This window comes from Erpetoichthys calabaricus, chromosome 4, assembly GCF_900747795.2.
Source record: "Erpetoichthys calabaricus chromosome 4, fErpCal1.3, whole genome shotgun sequence".
Lineage (NCBI taxonomy): Eukaryota > Metazoa > Chordata > Cladistia > Polypteriformes > Polypteridae > Erpetoichthys > Erpetoichthys calabaricus.
In genome coordinates, this window is record NC_041397.2 from 329519044 (window position 1) to 329532092 (window position 13049).

General features: G+C 40.9%; 2 protein-coding genes across 6 annotated transcripts in view; both read left to right on the top strand.

Moving 5' to 3' along the window:
- The window catches only part of LOC114643553 (protein NLRC5-like), a 5922889-nt gene that overhangs the window by 5063609 nt on the left and 846231 nt on the right, over nucleotides 1-13049 (top strand). The window lies entirely within an intron of this gene.
- LOC114643557 (NACHT, LRR and PYD domains-containing protein 3-like) overlaps nucleotides 1-13049 on the top strand; it is a 1908976-nt gene that overhangs the window by 931788 nt on the left and 964139 nt on the right. For 3 of the 5 annotated variants that reach the window (XM_051925782.1, XM_051925780.1, XM_051925781.1), the window contains one exon: nucleotides 9327-10534. In XM_051925782.1, coding sequence (XP_051781742.1) covers nucleotides 9327-10534 — 1208 coding nt within the window. Of the gene's footprint in view, nucleotides 1-2300; nucleotides 2476-8567; nucleotides 8634-8727; nucleotides 10535-13049 lie in introns of all 5 variants that reach the window. The other 2 variants (XM_051925779.1, XM_051925778.1) reach the window with 1 other exon arrangement.

The window sequence follows — 13049 nt, forward strand, 5'->3', positions numbered from 1 at the left end:
GGGATGAAACTGTTATTGAAACGCGAGGTCCATACAGGAAAGGCTTTGACGCTTTTTGCCGTGGTTGTGGTAGTGTGTGCTTGAAACTGTATACCGATAATTCTCTTTCCGATCAGCTGCTGCTGTGATTCACACTCAGATACAGTGATATAAATACTCCGAGTGGTGCAGTGAGAGTAATATGGAAAAAGATGATCCGCAGTGGCAACCCTTAACTGGAGCAGCTGAAAGAAGAACAAGATGCAGTGAGAGTTACAACGCTAAAGCAGTTATGGTATTTGGAATACTATTGCTATTCCCTGGCCCATTATATTGCTACAGGTTAATTACAATCAGATGCATTACACTAATAAACAATATGCAGTTAATTTCAGTGTATTTATAAAGCCGCGTCAGGAATGTGGGTCTAAGAAAGAAAGGGTGACCACACAGGAACAGTAGCACTCCTTTGACGCTGGGTGCCCCCAGTCTGCAAAACCGAGCGGAGAAATTGCGTACGCCAAGGTATGAGTTACCGTGGAAATGTGCGTGGCTTTACGCCAAGTTTAGGTTTTATACATCGCGATTTGAGCGTGGAAAAGTTCGTACGCAACATTTCTGTGCGTACGCACCGTTTATACATGAGGCCCCAGGTGATGAAAAGAGAGTTAGGGAGCAAGCAGAAGTCCTCGACTAGGAATACAGTAAAATACCCAGAAGAGAGGGACGAACATTAAACTGAAAACATTAAATCAAGAATTGAGGTCAAAAGAAACAAAACTGAGAGTTCATTGCATATCAAATGGCCTTTTCTCACAAATCAAGAGTTGTTCTTTTAGAGTATTAACCCATAAACTCTGTTTTGTTGGAATATGACACATGACTTGCATGTCATGTAATCATAAATGGTCCTGGCACTCATAAACAGTAATGCCAGTCGTGGAAACCTGAAATGACTCAGCTGGACCACCAGATGCTGCCTTCTGTCTCCAGACATCTTCATTAAACAGTCCACTTGACAAAGAGAGTGAATACGCTACTGCTGAGACGAGGAGATAGGAGAATGTCTTTAAACATAGAAACTGAAGACAAAAAAAGGGTTAATTAAGAGGCTGTGAATTGCTTTGAAACACGCCACACCATTTATGTAGTCAGACAAGAGTCACTTAGTGAAATATTATAATTCAACCAAAACAGAGTCAGAACACTGAGGCAGAGAACTGAGCTGAGATGAAAAAACTAAAAGTCATAAACCAGAATGCCAGGACCTAAATCACTGAACCTCACTTGTTCACAGGGCAAGTCCATAATCTCTGAGAAATTCTACTTATGCAGAACTGAAATTTATATGATATGAATCATGGGGTCTCTTTGGGGGGGGGGGGTCCTCAGGAAGCAGGTAAGGTCTCTTAGTAACCCATTATCTGCCCACAGAGAATGCATCAATGACACTGTGAGGCGTCTTTCTCAGACACAGGAATAAAACTAAAACACACACAGGACACAGGAGAGTAAAGCTTGAAAACTCAGCTTTCAAAATATTAAAGTCTCATGGACTGAAAAAATTATCTTAAGCAAAAAAATATCCTTACATTCCAAAACGTGTTCTCCAGGTCTTAAGATAAATGATATGACTGTGGACATTAAAAGATCCCAAAATGGCGATGAGGGAGTAAGAAAGAAAATAAGACAACAGCATTGTAATGACATCAAAATCTAATCATTTCATTTGAAAAACTGAATCCAAGATAGAAAAAAAATACCAAAAATATCCCAATCTTAATTTACATGTTCATAAACATTAATGATGCTAATCTATAATGTTATGTTGTCCAGTTTATTATGATTCTAACTTTGTCGGGTTAGCTGTTGTGCTCAGTATAATCCATGAGTTATTAACACTCCGTTTTCATGTATGAGAGCGCCCCCTTGAGGAGAGCTTCAGTCCATGCCGGCTGCTGTCTTTACCACACCATTACTCTCCATTTGCACTCCGATTGATGAGTTTTTCATTTTAAATGGCGTCAGTCCTCATTTTTCCAGTTCATTCTCTTCATTTATGACAGGATCAGCTTTATCTAAAGCCGCCATCATGTATTATTATTATTTAAATGTTCCACAATTTGGTTCTCAATTGAGTATTTTTGGCAAAGAAGAGGCAAAAAAAAAAGTAATCCAGTAAAGATGTAGAATGGCACCACTGCCAGGAGATTACATTCTTAATGTGAGTGCCATGGCAGATGATTCAGTTTAAATGATCAGCACTGGTCAACCAGTGGTCATCTCTATACTGGACGTCTGCTCACTCAAATGTCTTTCAGGGTGTCAAAGTCAAAGAAGAGTCTGAGGGGACACCAGGTGTGGAGTCCTTCATTGATGAGGTGATGAAGAAGGACAAAGCAGAGCTGGTCAGCCTGTGGGAAGCACTGGCTGAAGAATTTGTGAGATGTCCATCACCAAACCTGAAAGGAATCCTGGACAAGGTGACCGAGCAGGGTGAGTTACTGACTTCATTTTATTAAAGTCACTGTGAACTCTTCACACTCTTTACTGTCCACACATGTAAGAGGAGGACGTAGAACCACAATGCAGAAGAATAGCTGTACATCTGCTGTCCAGTCTAGTCTCGTTGACCTGTCCATACATCTCTCCCTGGACCCTTTGGACTCTCTGGTTCCCAGTGCAGTTCCTCTTCTTCACTTTCCTCTCTTTTTCTTTTTCAAACACACAAGTCTGGGGTCCCACTCAATTGTTAGGTGTACTGCTGGCATTGATGGATACTTGAACTTCACCTCTTCCTTAATGCCTGTTGAACTGTCAAGAGTCCCCCCAGGTGACTCAAGGGGTGTCTTTAGGTCTTTCTAAACAGAATGAGAGTCACAGGTTTTATTTTCTTCCTGTAAATGTCTTCACATCCTTCATACCCATCAGCTTGTGTCCACTTTGACTTGCCCAAGTTCTCCACAGATTACTGGATTGTCTCTTTTACTGATATTTCCATTTATCTGCAAGGCTTTAATCTCAGACTCCATGGGGGCTTCTTTCCCTTCCTGTACATATTTGTGTTGAGCTGCTGCTTTGCTGTCTCTGTGTCCAGGGTAGCGAGATCCACTGTTAGTTACAGGTGATTGACCTCCATGTTATTCCTGTGCTGCACTTCATTCCTTTCCCATGATCCTCTCTGTGCCCCTGGTTTAGGCCACACCATCCAGAACCCAGCATTTCACTTTTAAATGAAAGCATTAAACAAGACCCTCCGTTCTGTGTGACCTGGGGGCCTGAAGCATTGTGGAAGTTTTTAAAGCATTGTCTGTAAATCAGATGAGTTAATGAAAGGCCTGAAAGGTCAACAGGTCTGTTATGGTGGACAGTTTGGTCTGTCAGTCTAGTTCAGTCCCAGTCTAGTTTACGGGTGCCATTTTCTAGCCCTTATACTCTGGTCTGTATATGCCCAACAGTTTGTGTGACAGTGCTAGTTCTTGATGTCTGCCATCTGATTGTATCTGTCATGTTGTCTGTCTGTGTCAGGAGTTCACTGCCTAATGCATTATGTTGGATTGCTTCTTGTTCCTTGTGGCCGTATCTGCATGTCCTGTCTGTCATATTAGCGTCCTTTAGAATAGATTTTCTGTAGTTCCTCGTGTTTATTACTTGATCCTATATGGCTAGCATGAACCCTTCAGTTTCACCAAACATCTCACCACATCTTAGCCAGCCATTTGACTCCATAGTATCCACACAAGGCTGATTGAGTTCATCACGATGTCTGCCATGCAGTGTTTTCTGAGTCCATGCTTGTGCTTGAAGTTGTGTCATTAATGTTCTGTCATGTTGTCTGTGGTTTGTAGGTTAAGTGGTGTGGAGGTTGTGGCTGCATGAACTATTGCTTTGTGGAGTGTTGATGTTTGCTGTTCTTACATTTTGAATCAATTTATTTGTAAATTAATGATATCTGTGAGACCCTTTCCTCCCTCAACACATGGAACAGTCAGTCATTCTGTGGCTGCTTTGAGGTGCTGTTGATCAGGTTTTCCTGTCATAGGTCTGTTTGTGATGGAGTGATACAGCGTGGTGGAGACTCTGGAAAGTTCAATTTCAGAAAGTCGCACAGTGCTCGAAATAAAAAAAGTTTTTACATATCAAAAAAGTGAAGTTGCAGCCCACCAACTGTTTATTTTGTTTCAGACAATATTTTAAAAGCTGACCCCCATGCTACTGACATGATGCTGCTGCTGTGCCCAGAACATCTTCAGATGCTGGCTGCTCACACACCTCTGTGCACAGAAACCACTGGGTGACCATCTGGCTGTGTGCTGATGGACGCTGTTCTGGAGTCACAAAATGCAATAGTGGATGCTGTAAGAGATGTGGCCAATGAAATAAGGAATATAAATGTCTGTAGTATGGGATATTGACCACAATTTAAATAAATTGGATAAAAAAATAAATGCTGCATCTGGTTACCTGTTTTTACATTTTGCTAATTACATTCAAATGAAGTTGTGATGCTGTCTGATTTGGCAGATCATTTGGTGGGTCAGGTGTGGTCGAAATTGAACATCTTATTAAAGAAAGAAACGTCCCCTAACAGGATGATTTAGTAATCAGGCAGGAGAAAAGCTGTTCATCTTTTATTTACTCCTCGGCAAAATGCCTTAGAAGGAGCATTCATCAAAATCAGTCCGTTACAGCCTGGTCAGAATGGTCTGAGAAACAAAGAATGGAGGTTCATTTTATAAACTGTTAATTTACATACAGTGTGAATCATATCATATATACGTTGCTTGGTTCATTGCTTTACACCCAAATGATTTATACAGTATAAAATAAAAGTCTGTTATATTATATTCTGGTTCTTCTTATACCCTTGAATTGCGCCACCACCCTTGAAATGTCTGTGCATATCACGACTGTCCATTCTCGTATACGATATCTGCTGACTTCTTAGTCGTCTCTTATCCTTGAGTACATTTTGTATATAACATTAACCTTTCTTCTGGTACATTCTTTAGTTGACCATCTTAGTATTTTTCCTAAACCACTTTTTATATTTCAGTTTACATTTTGTTGTTCACTTAATCTTTATGTGATTTCTGACATTTATTAACCCTTAATGCTATTTCTTTAAGATGAATGCTATGTTGCCCTAAAATTATTCTTCCACCTTCCCTCCTTTGGGACTTTTTTAAGGTCCCACTAAAACTGTAAGGACCAGTTTCCTACTGTAACTCTATTTCCAGTCTGTATAAAACTTGTGTATACTAAATATGTCACCCCTTGGGGGCTAAAAAAAAGATTCCTGGCTACCTGTATCTGGGGAATAACAAATCAGTGGACATCATTAATACCCAAGATAAATCACATAATAAAACCAATAACAGTGAACATAGAAAATCAAGTCAAACAATCAAAGTCCTTTATCTTCAGAGTATACTGGCATTATATGCTTTCCCCTGTAAATGTTAGATTTGTGTCCCATAACCTCATAACCTGTAAGTGCAATGATAAAACATTGTTATGTTTTGGTGATGGACATTGTTATTTGATTTCCTTCTTATTCAACAGAAATTAGCTATGTTAGTTCACATAAGTGTACCTAGTCCTATGTTTTTCATTAATGGTCAGTTCATTTAATATTGTTGGTGGCGACACAGATAGCACAAGTATTTACCTGAAAACTTCAAAAAGGGTCTAGTTTATGTTGCAAATAATGTATACAACAATAATCAGAGATAGAGTCCTCATACACACAACCATGCTCACATCCTTGTGCTGTAATCCACAAAGTTGCCTCAATTTACATCCTGCTGTGGTCTTAAATTAGATGATCACCTTTAAAAACAGCTATCTTGCTGAAAGTAGGTGTCAATCCTCCCTTCAGAAGAAGTCAGCACTACTCTCATTAATACAAGACACTGGCTCATGTCAAGGTCACATTAAAATTGTAAGTGTTGTACCCAAGTTTCTTATTGATGTTAAAATCTTCTGCCACCAGCAGGGATCCTTGGTTTGTATCTGGGCTTTCCAATTTCACAAACTGCACACTCACCACTCCATGCATTAGACACTCCATCTTTGTTGTGCTGAATTATTACTTTGTTTTGCTATCTTCTATAGTACTTAGGCCCAAGAAGCCATAATATATTATTTGTCCTGTATTGCCACCAACTATTTCTGTCTATATGGCCCTAATTACCTCAGTTCCTAAAAACACTTTTATCACTATCCCACAAACTTCATTTCCCTTATACCATGTTCTACAAACTTTAAAGGTTTGTACTATACCTGGTGTCTAAGCGTAAATTGGACTGACTTTTAACTGGTAATGCTGCAAGTGCTAATAATCATGTGTTAAATTTTGATTAACTGTCCAAATTACATATAAACATTAAAAGTATTTTTTCCACCAAGTATCAATAGACTTATTAGAAACATTTATCCAGAAATATTTACTCTTACACGTTGCCTGTGCTGACCATGTTATGCTAATTTCATTTTCTAAACTTGTTTAAGCATTTAAAACAATGTCCATAACAAATATGCACCTTCAAACACACACACACACGCACACACACGTGCACACACACACATACCAGCAACATTTTATCCTTGAAAGAAATCCTCTCCTTTATATTTTATAATTATCAAAGAACATTTTTCCCTACGACTTGATCAGGGTCTGAAGGAAAGATGTTTTATACATATAAACATTATTATAAGCAAAATGCATACATTTTCATTTTATCAAATATTACACATTTTCAAAACTCAAATTTTACCCTAAATTAACTCAGAGCTCTGGAAATTTATGAAATATTTCTAAATTTGTGTGCACAATATAGTTTTAACAGACCCTCTGAACACAAAATTTAACACCAGTACATTTTAGACAAAGAAGTCCCATTCACACGTCCTTTCCTTTTCTCTTACTTTCTAGCCGCACTCTCCTTGCATGCAAAACTTTGCAGCACATTCAGATTGGACTATTTTAAAAGTATTTATTTTAACCAATCTCCCAATGTGTTAATAAGATCTTCCTTCTCGCCCTCCTTCCTACTTCATCATCAGTCCACTTACTGTCACGTCCAGAACATTTGCTGTTGCCTTTCAAAAACACCACTCAAAAAGACACTTTCCTTGTACATGTTCACTTCCTAAACATTCTTTCGGCCACCGGCCATTACTCTGTTTCCTAAATTTAAGACCTGTCTTCTGTTCTACATACAATATGTATTATCAGCTTAGACTTTCCTCCAGCCTAATGACCCCAATTTACACATGTAATCTCTCAGTCCTTCCATTTCTCCTCCGAGTTCACTTTGTTCATTTCATTCATTCATTTTACTCTCCCAGCTCTTCCAATTGAGTGTTTCAGGGAGTCAGGACAATCATGATAGCATCAAGACCACAGTAACAATTTGTGTCTAACATTTGTTTATGGTTTATTAATTTTTATTAACAATTCTTCTTCTTTTATTTTTTTTGGTGAAGATGTCTCATTCCTCACTTGTTTTTATGGATACTTTTGACACGCCACATTGCTATTCACATCATGGTGATTACACTGCTAGAGATGGCTCATGTAACATCAAGTAAACTAAATGAAGGCCTCTGTAAGAGACGTGTGCTCAAACACACAAATCATTTTAGTTCAGAATCTCATCTTGATTGAATTTGGCCTCAGCTTTGAGTTTCTTGTAGTTCGCTGAACTTTGTGGATTGATCTCAGCCATTCTAATTATACAAACTGTCTGAGAGGTCCCAATTCTCAGTTCTGCTGAAACATGACATGGACATCATGACAGTCCATCACAGACCACACCTCTGCACCTAGCCACATGGGATCAGCTTAGTGATTACTATTCATGGTGGCTCCAAAATCCGTACTAACCCCTATTTTCTCTTCTGTTCTTTTTCCGGTTTTCTGTGGTGGCGATCCACCACCACCTAATCAAAGCACCATGATGTCCATACATTGATGGATTAAAGACCAGAAGTCCACGTGACTGTCATCATCAAGTCCTTCCATGAGAACCCTGAATACAATGAGGACTGATTGGGGTCATTTATGTTAGGTAGAATGCCTAGAGGGGGCTGGCCAGGCGGTCTCGTGGCCTCGGAACCCCTGCAGATTTTTTTTTCTCCAGCTGTCTGGAGTCTTTTTTGTTTTTTCTGTCCTCCCTGGCCATCGGACCTTACTTTTATTCTATATTAATTAGTGTTCTCTTATTTTAATCCTTATTTTTTATCTTTTTTTTATCTTTTTTCCCTCTTTCTTCATCATGTAAAGCACTTTGAGCTACATTATTTGTATGAAAATGTGCTATATAAATAAATGTTGTTGTTGTTGTCTTCAGTTAATGTAAGCTGCACATCACTAGGATGTGGGAGAAAACCTGCAGTAGCCAAGGAAAGAACAACAAAGACATGGGGAGAACAGGCAGTCTCCACACTGACACTGGAAGTGGTTGGACTCTGATGTTTGAAGGCAGAAGTGCAGACAAACGCTAAATGATTCTGTTCTTTAAGAATGTAAAGTACCTCTGAAAACTGCTGATGTTCCTCTGCATTTATTGTTGTCTCTCCAGGACCGGACCTCTTGAAGGAGATCCAGGCCAGCGCCCAGTCACCGCTCCTTGAGCCTCGTATTAAAGGTAGGTGGGCCTCATGTCCTCACGTCTCTGGTCAGTTGCCCCTCCACTCCTGTACTCATTGGTTCACCTTACTTGTTCTCATTTTGACCTGCAGACCTCAGTGAGACACACAGAGCCGCTGTGTCTGAATCTATGAGACCGCTGGATGATCAGCTTGCATCTGGAGATCCACTCACTAGCGCGGTTGGCCTTGAGACTCGATACATGGAGCTGATGGTCATCAAACAGGACATTAAAGATGAACTGGTGAAGTTTGGGAAGACTCAGGAAAAACTTGGGGAGAAAGGAGCAACAAAGAACTGTGAGCGAATCTGGACTGAGCATCTGTTTAGGAGAAATCCTGACAGTGTAAATCCCTCCAACATCGTAGTGGTCAGTGGGGTGGCAGGAATAGGGAAGACCACCATGGTCGAGAAGATCATGTCTGACTGGGCCAGAGGCACTCAGTACCAGAGGTTTCAATTTGTTTTCCTTTTTAAACTCAGGGAGCTGAAACTGATAGACAATGACAACGAGACACAAGAGTCTCTAACCAAGCTGATTGTAAGGCACTATAAATATCTTAGTAATGAAAGCGTAAAAGAAATCCTGAAGAAACCTGAATCTCTGCTTTTTATACTTGATGGACTGGAGGAATACAAACGCAAACTGGATTTCACACCGAGTCAGCTCTTCTCAGACCCAGATGATGAGGTGCCTGTCCACATCCTGGTCACCAGTCTGGTCAGTCAGACATTATTGAAGGGCTGCTCAGTCCTGATCACAAGCAGACCAACAGCTCTAGGGTCTCTGGACATGGAGAGAGTTGATGGATTTGCAGAGATTGTAGGATTCTTCCCTGAACAAAGGCTGATGTACTTTAAGAAGTTCTTTGGTGAGGCTGCTCTGAGCACCAAGGCCTTTCGGTACTTTGAGGAACGAGTTCACCGATTTGCAGAGTTTGTAGGGTTCTTCCCTGAACAAAGACTGTTGTACCTTAAGAGGTTCTTTGGTGTTGCTGATATGAGCGCTGAGGCTTCTAAGTATGTAGAAGAGAACCCCATCCTGTACTCCATGTTCTTCAGCCCCTCGTACTGCTGGATTATCTGCTCTGCACTGAAGAGCCACTTCATGACACCTGAAGAAGAGCGAGGAGCTGCCCCCAAGACTGTCACTGAGATATTTGTGATGTTTCTTCACAACATCTTGACCAGTCATAGACAAGAAGCTGAAGACCAGATTCTGCTCAAACTGGAGAAGATGGCTTATTATGGTGTGGAAAACAATATTCATGAGTTTAATGAGAAGCAAGAGATGTCTAATTTTAGTCTTCAGCCAGTCCTGTCCTCTCCATTCATCTCTGGGTTACTGCAGAGACAAAGCACTCAGGAGCACACAACATACACTTTCTACCACCTCACTCTACAGGAGTTCATGGCTGCCTGCTCTGTTTATCGTGATCCACCAGAGGGAATTGAGGAGCTGCTGATGAAGTGGGACTCGTGTAAAGATGGCCGATTTGAGATTGTCACTCGATTCATGGCCGGACTGGCTTGGTGTCCTGTCCTTAAAACATTGGAAGGAATCCTGGGGGAGTTTGAGGGGACAACTACACAGCGAATCCAGGAGTGGGTGAGGCAGAAAGCTAAACAGGCTCTACATGGCCAAAATAAAAGTGAAGCTGTGCGAGTTTGTCACTGGCTCTATGAAACTCAGAATAAGGAGTTAATCAGAGATGCCATTGGGGAGGCTTTAAAGATGAACTTTAGAAACATATCTCTGTATCCTCTGGACTGTGCTGTGCTGGCCGCTGTCATCAGCTGCTGTGGAGAACTTCAGAAACTTGACCTGACAGGTACACCTCTGACCCCACAGTGCATCAGGAGACTGGCAGAGGGGCTCAGCTGCTGCAGTGAAGTCTGGTGAGTGATGCGACTTTGACGAGTTCAGTTTTATCTGTGAAGGCACTTTATGTAAATGAGAGTCATTGGAGGTCAATGAGCTCCACTGTCATAGGATCTTCTAATAAACCCCACCCAATAGGAAGTGATGTCACACTTTTATCGACATGCCATCTTATTCTCAATGATCTTTTACAACATGTCTGAGCCGTCCAGACTTTTCCCTGTCTTCTCTTTCAGACATTCAGCTGTTAAAGCTCCCATGAGCAGATAATGAGTCGACAGCAGCATTGTAAACAGGCAGATTTTGAAAAACACATCAAAAATCTCCTTTTCATAACGCGCTGATTTCAGTTATTATCTAAAATGTGAACTGGGAGAGAGCACTATAGGGTCTCAGCAGCGTGAATGTTAACATCACGGCTGAGGATTAAATGTAAAGTGTGATTTCTAGTCCAGAGCACTGCCCATAAATGGAGGTGTAGCCCCCCATGTGTACTCACTTTTATAGCCCCAGCAAAGGCTGACTAAACATCTTGTGTGTGACGTCACAATGACTAAGGCCTGTCCCACCTGGAGGCACTGCACATGCCCACACTGTTTTAACTGTGTAATTCTATTCAGAAGAGGAGATTGATGACATTTTCTTCAATTTTTGTACACCAAAGACCCCCCTTTACCACCCAAACAAGGCCACTGAATGCTGGTGCTCAGTTGTGAATTTCTGTTTAGCTCCTCCATCTCACACTTGACCACCTTGCATGTTCTTTTTACTTTGACTAATCCTCACCTGCCACTGTTATCGACCTTAGTAAACGCTGGTGCCCAGGAGTGAATTGCTGTTTCTTTTCTGCAGACAATTACACAATAAACACAAAAGTAATGTCTCCCTTTTAATCACTCACAGTCCGTCACTACGTGTGATGATGTTGATGATCAGAGACAAATATGAAAAGCTATCAGCACTGCGGTTATTTCAGTCATGGACCACAGAGAGCCTCTGTAGCAAAGGGGATGATTGTGGATACACAGAGACAGCGCAGGACTCCATATTACAGGAGACGTCACCAGTAGCATCGGTGATCAGTAAGGCTATAAAGAGGATTACAAATAATTCAATGTTGGTGTAAAAATCGCTAATAATGAGAGCTCAGAATTACCTCATCATTCTATGGGCCTGCACAACTGTCTGCTGACGAGAAGAAGTAAAAGTTACTCATAGATTTCATTCGCTCAGTAATGCTGTGTTCAGTTCAGTGCTCTTATTCTCACATTCTCAGCATATGCTATAAAATTTGATAATTGGTTTGTGGCGCTCCATTTTGTTTCATTGTCTCTTCTCTTTATTGCATTCTCCCATTACTGTTTTTCATTTCCTCCATGTTTTATTGTGTGTCCACCTCATATGTTCACCACAAAAAGGTGTGTAACACTGAGTGTTGATTCTCATTGTGAACTCGGTGATGACGAGCAGGAGGACGATGATGTGGGCTCTGAGGCTTTGACTAAAAATGTACCGCGGTGTAATCAGTTCATTCCAGATATGCTGTCATGTGTACAAAGCACATTGAAACTTCCACTCGTTAAGCCACAAATGGAAGACTGAAGTTTACTCAGCAGATTTGGATGGAGTTTGATAAAAAAAGACAAAATAGACGCATGTTTGCACTTCCAGTGTTTTTGGAGACATTATCATGATGTGTTAAACCAGAAAAAATAGACGTGAACACACAAGTGAAGAGCAATGGAGAAAAAGACAGGATGAGACGGGAGGCCGACGTGCAAACAGCTAAGCAACCACTGAGCAGTCGTTTGATGTAAAGCACTCACGAGGTCGTGGAAAGAGTTCTAATAAACTGATCTGACAAACGAGAGTTAAACAAGCACCAGATATTAACATGCAGTAGGACGACCAATGCAAGTGATCTGAGAGTGTGTGTCTGTAACATGGAGGAGCTTGTTGGGCCGTATTGCAAAGTGAGGTGGGCCGCAGGTTGAGACCCCTGTAACAAGCTGATGGTTTCATTTTTGTACAGACAGCTGGACCTGGCATGGCAGCCCCCACATGTGAATTTATCACTTTATTTATTGATTGCTTCATATTTTTGTGATCCCACCCGGTGAATGCAGATGTAGCCAATGAAACCTCCTGTGCTTTGTGTTGAGATTTTTTTTGGTGTGGGTAGTGGGTAGTTTTAATGGCGACTCACAACTGAAGAACTGGCTTTTGTGGTTTTAACTGCACTTCTTGTCTCTGTGCTCAGCCCATTACTTAATTTGGAAATCCTTCATCATAACAGTTATGGTTTTGCATGTCAGACCCCTTACTCAGCCGGCAGCTACACTTCCAAGACCTGTGGCCTGGATAAATTACTGAGGCTGAATGTTAAATATCAAGCTGTACCTCTAACAAATGAAATTTTCCCTTCAATCGACAGTTTACACAAGTATGCAAAAACAGATGATATGTAAAAATAGGTGGTTAATTATATTAAACTAGCAAAATACCCACGCTTCACAGTGGCGAAGTACTGCG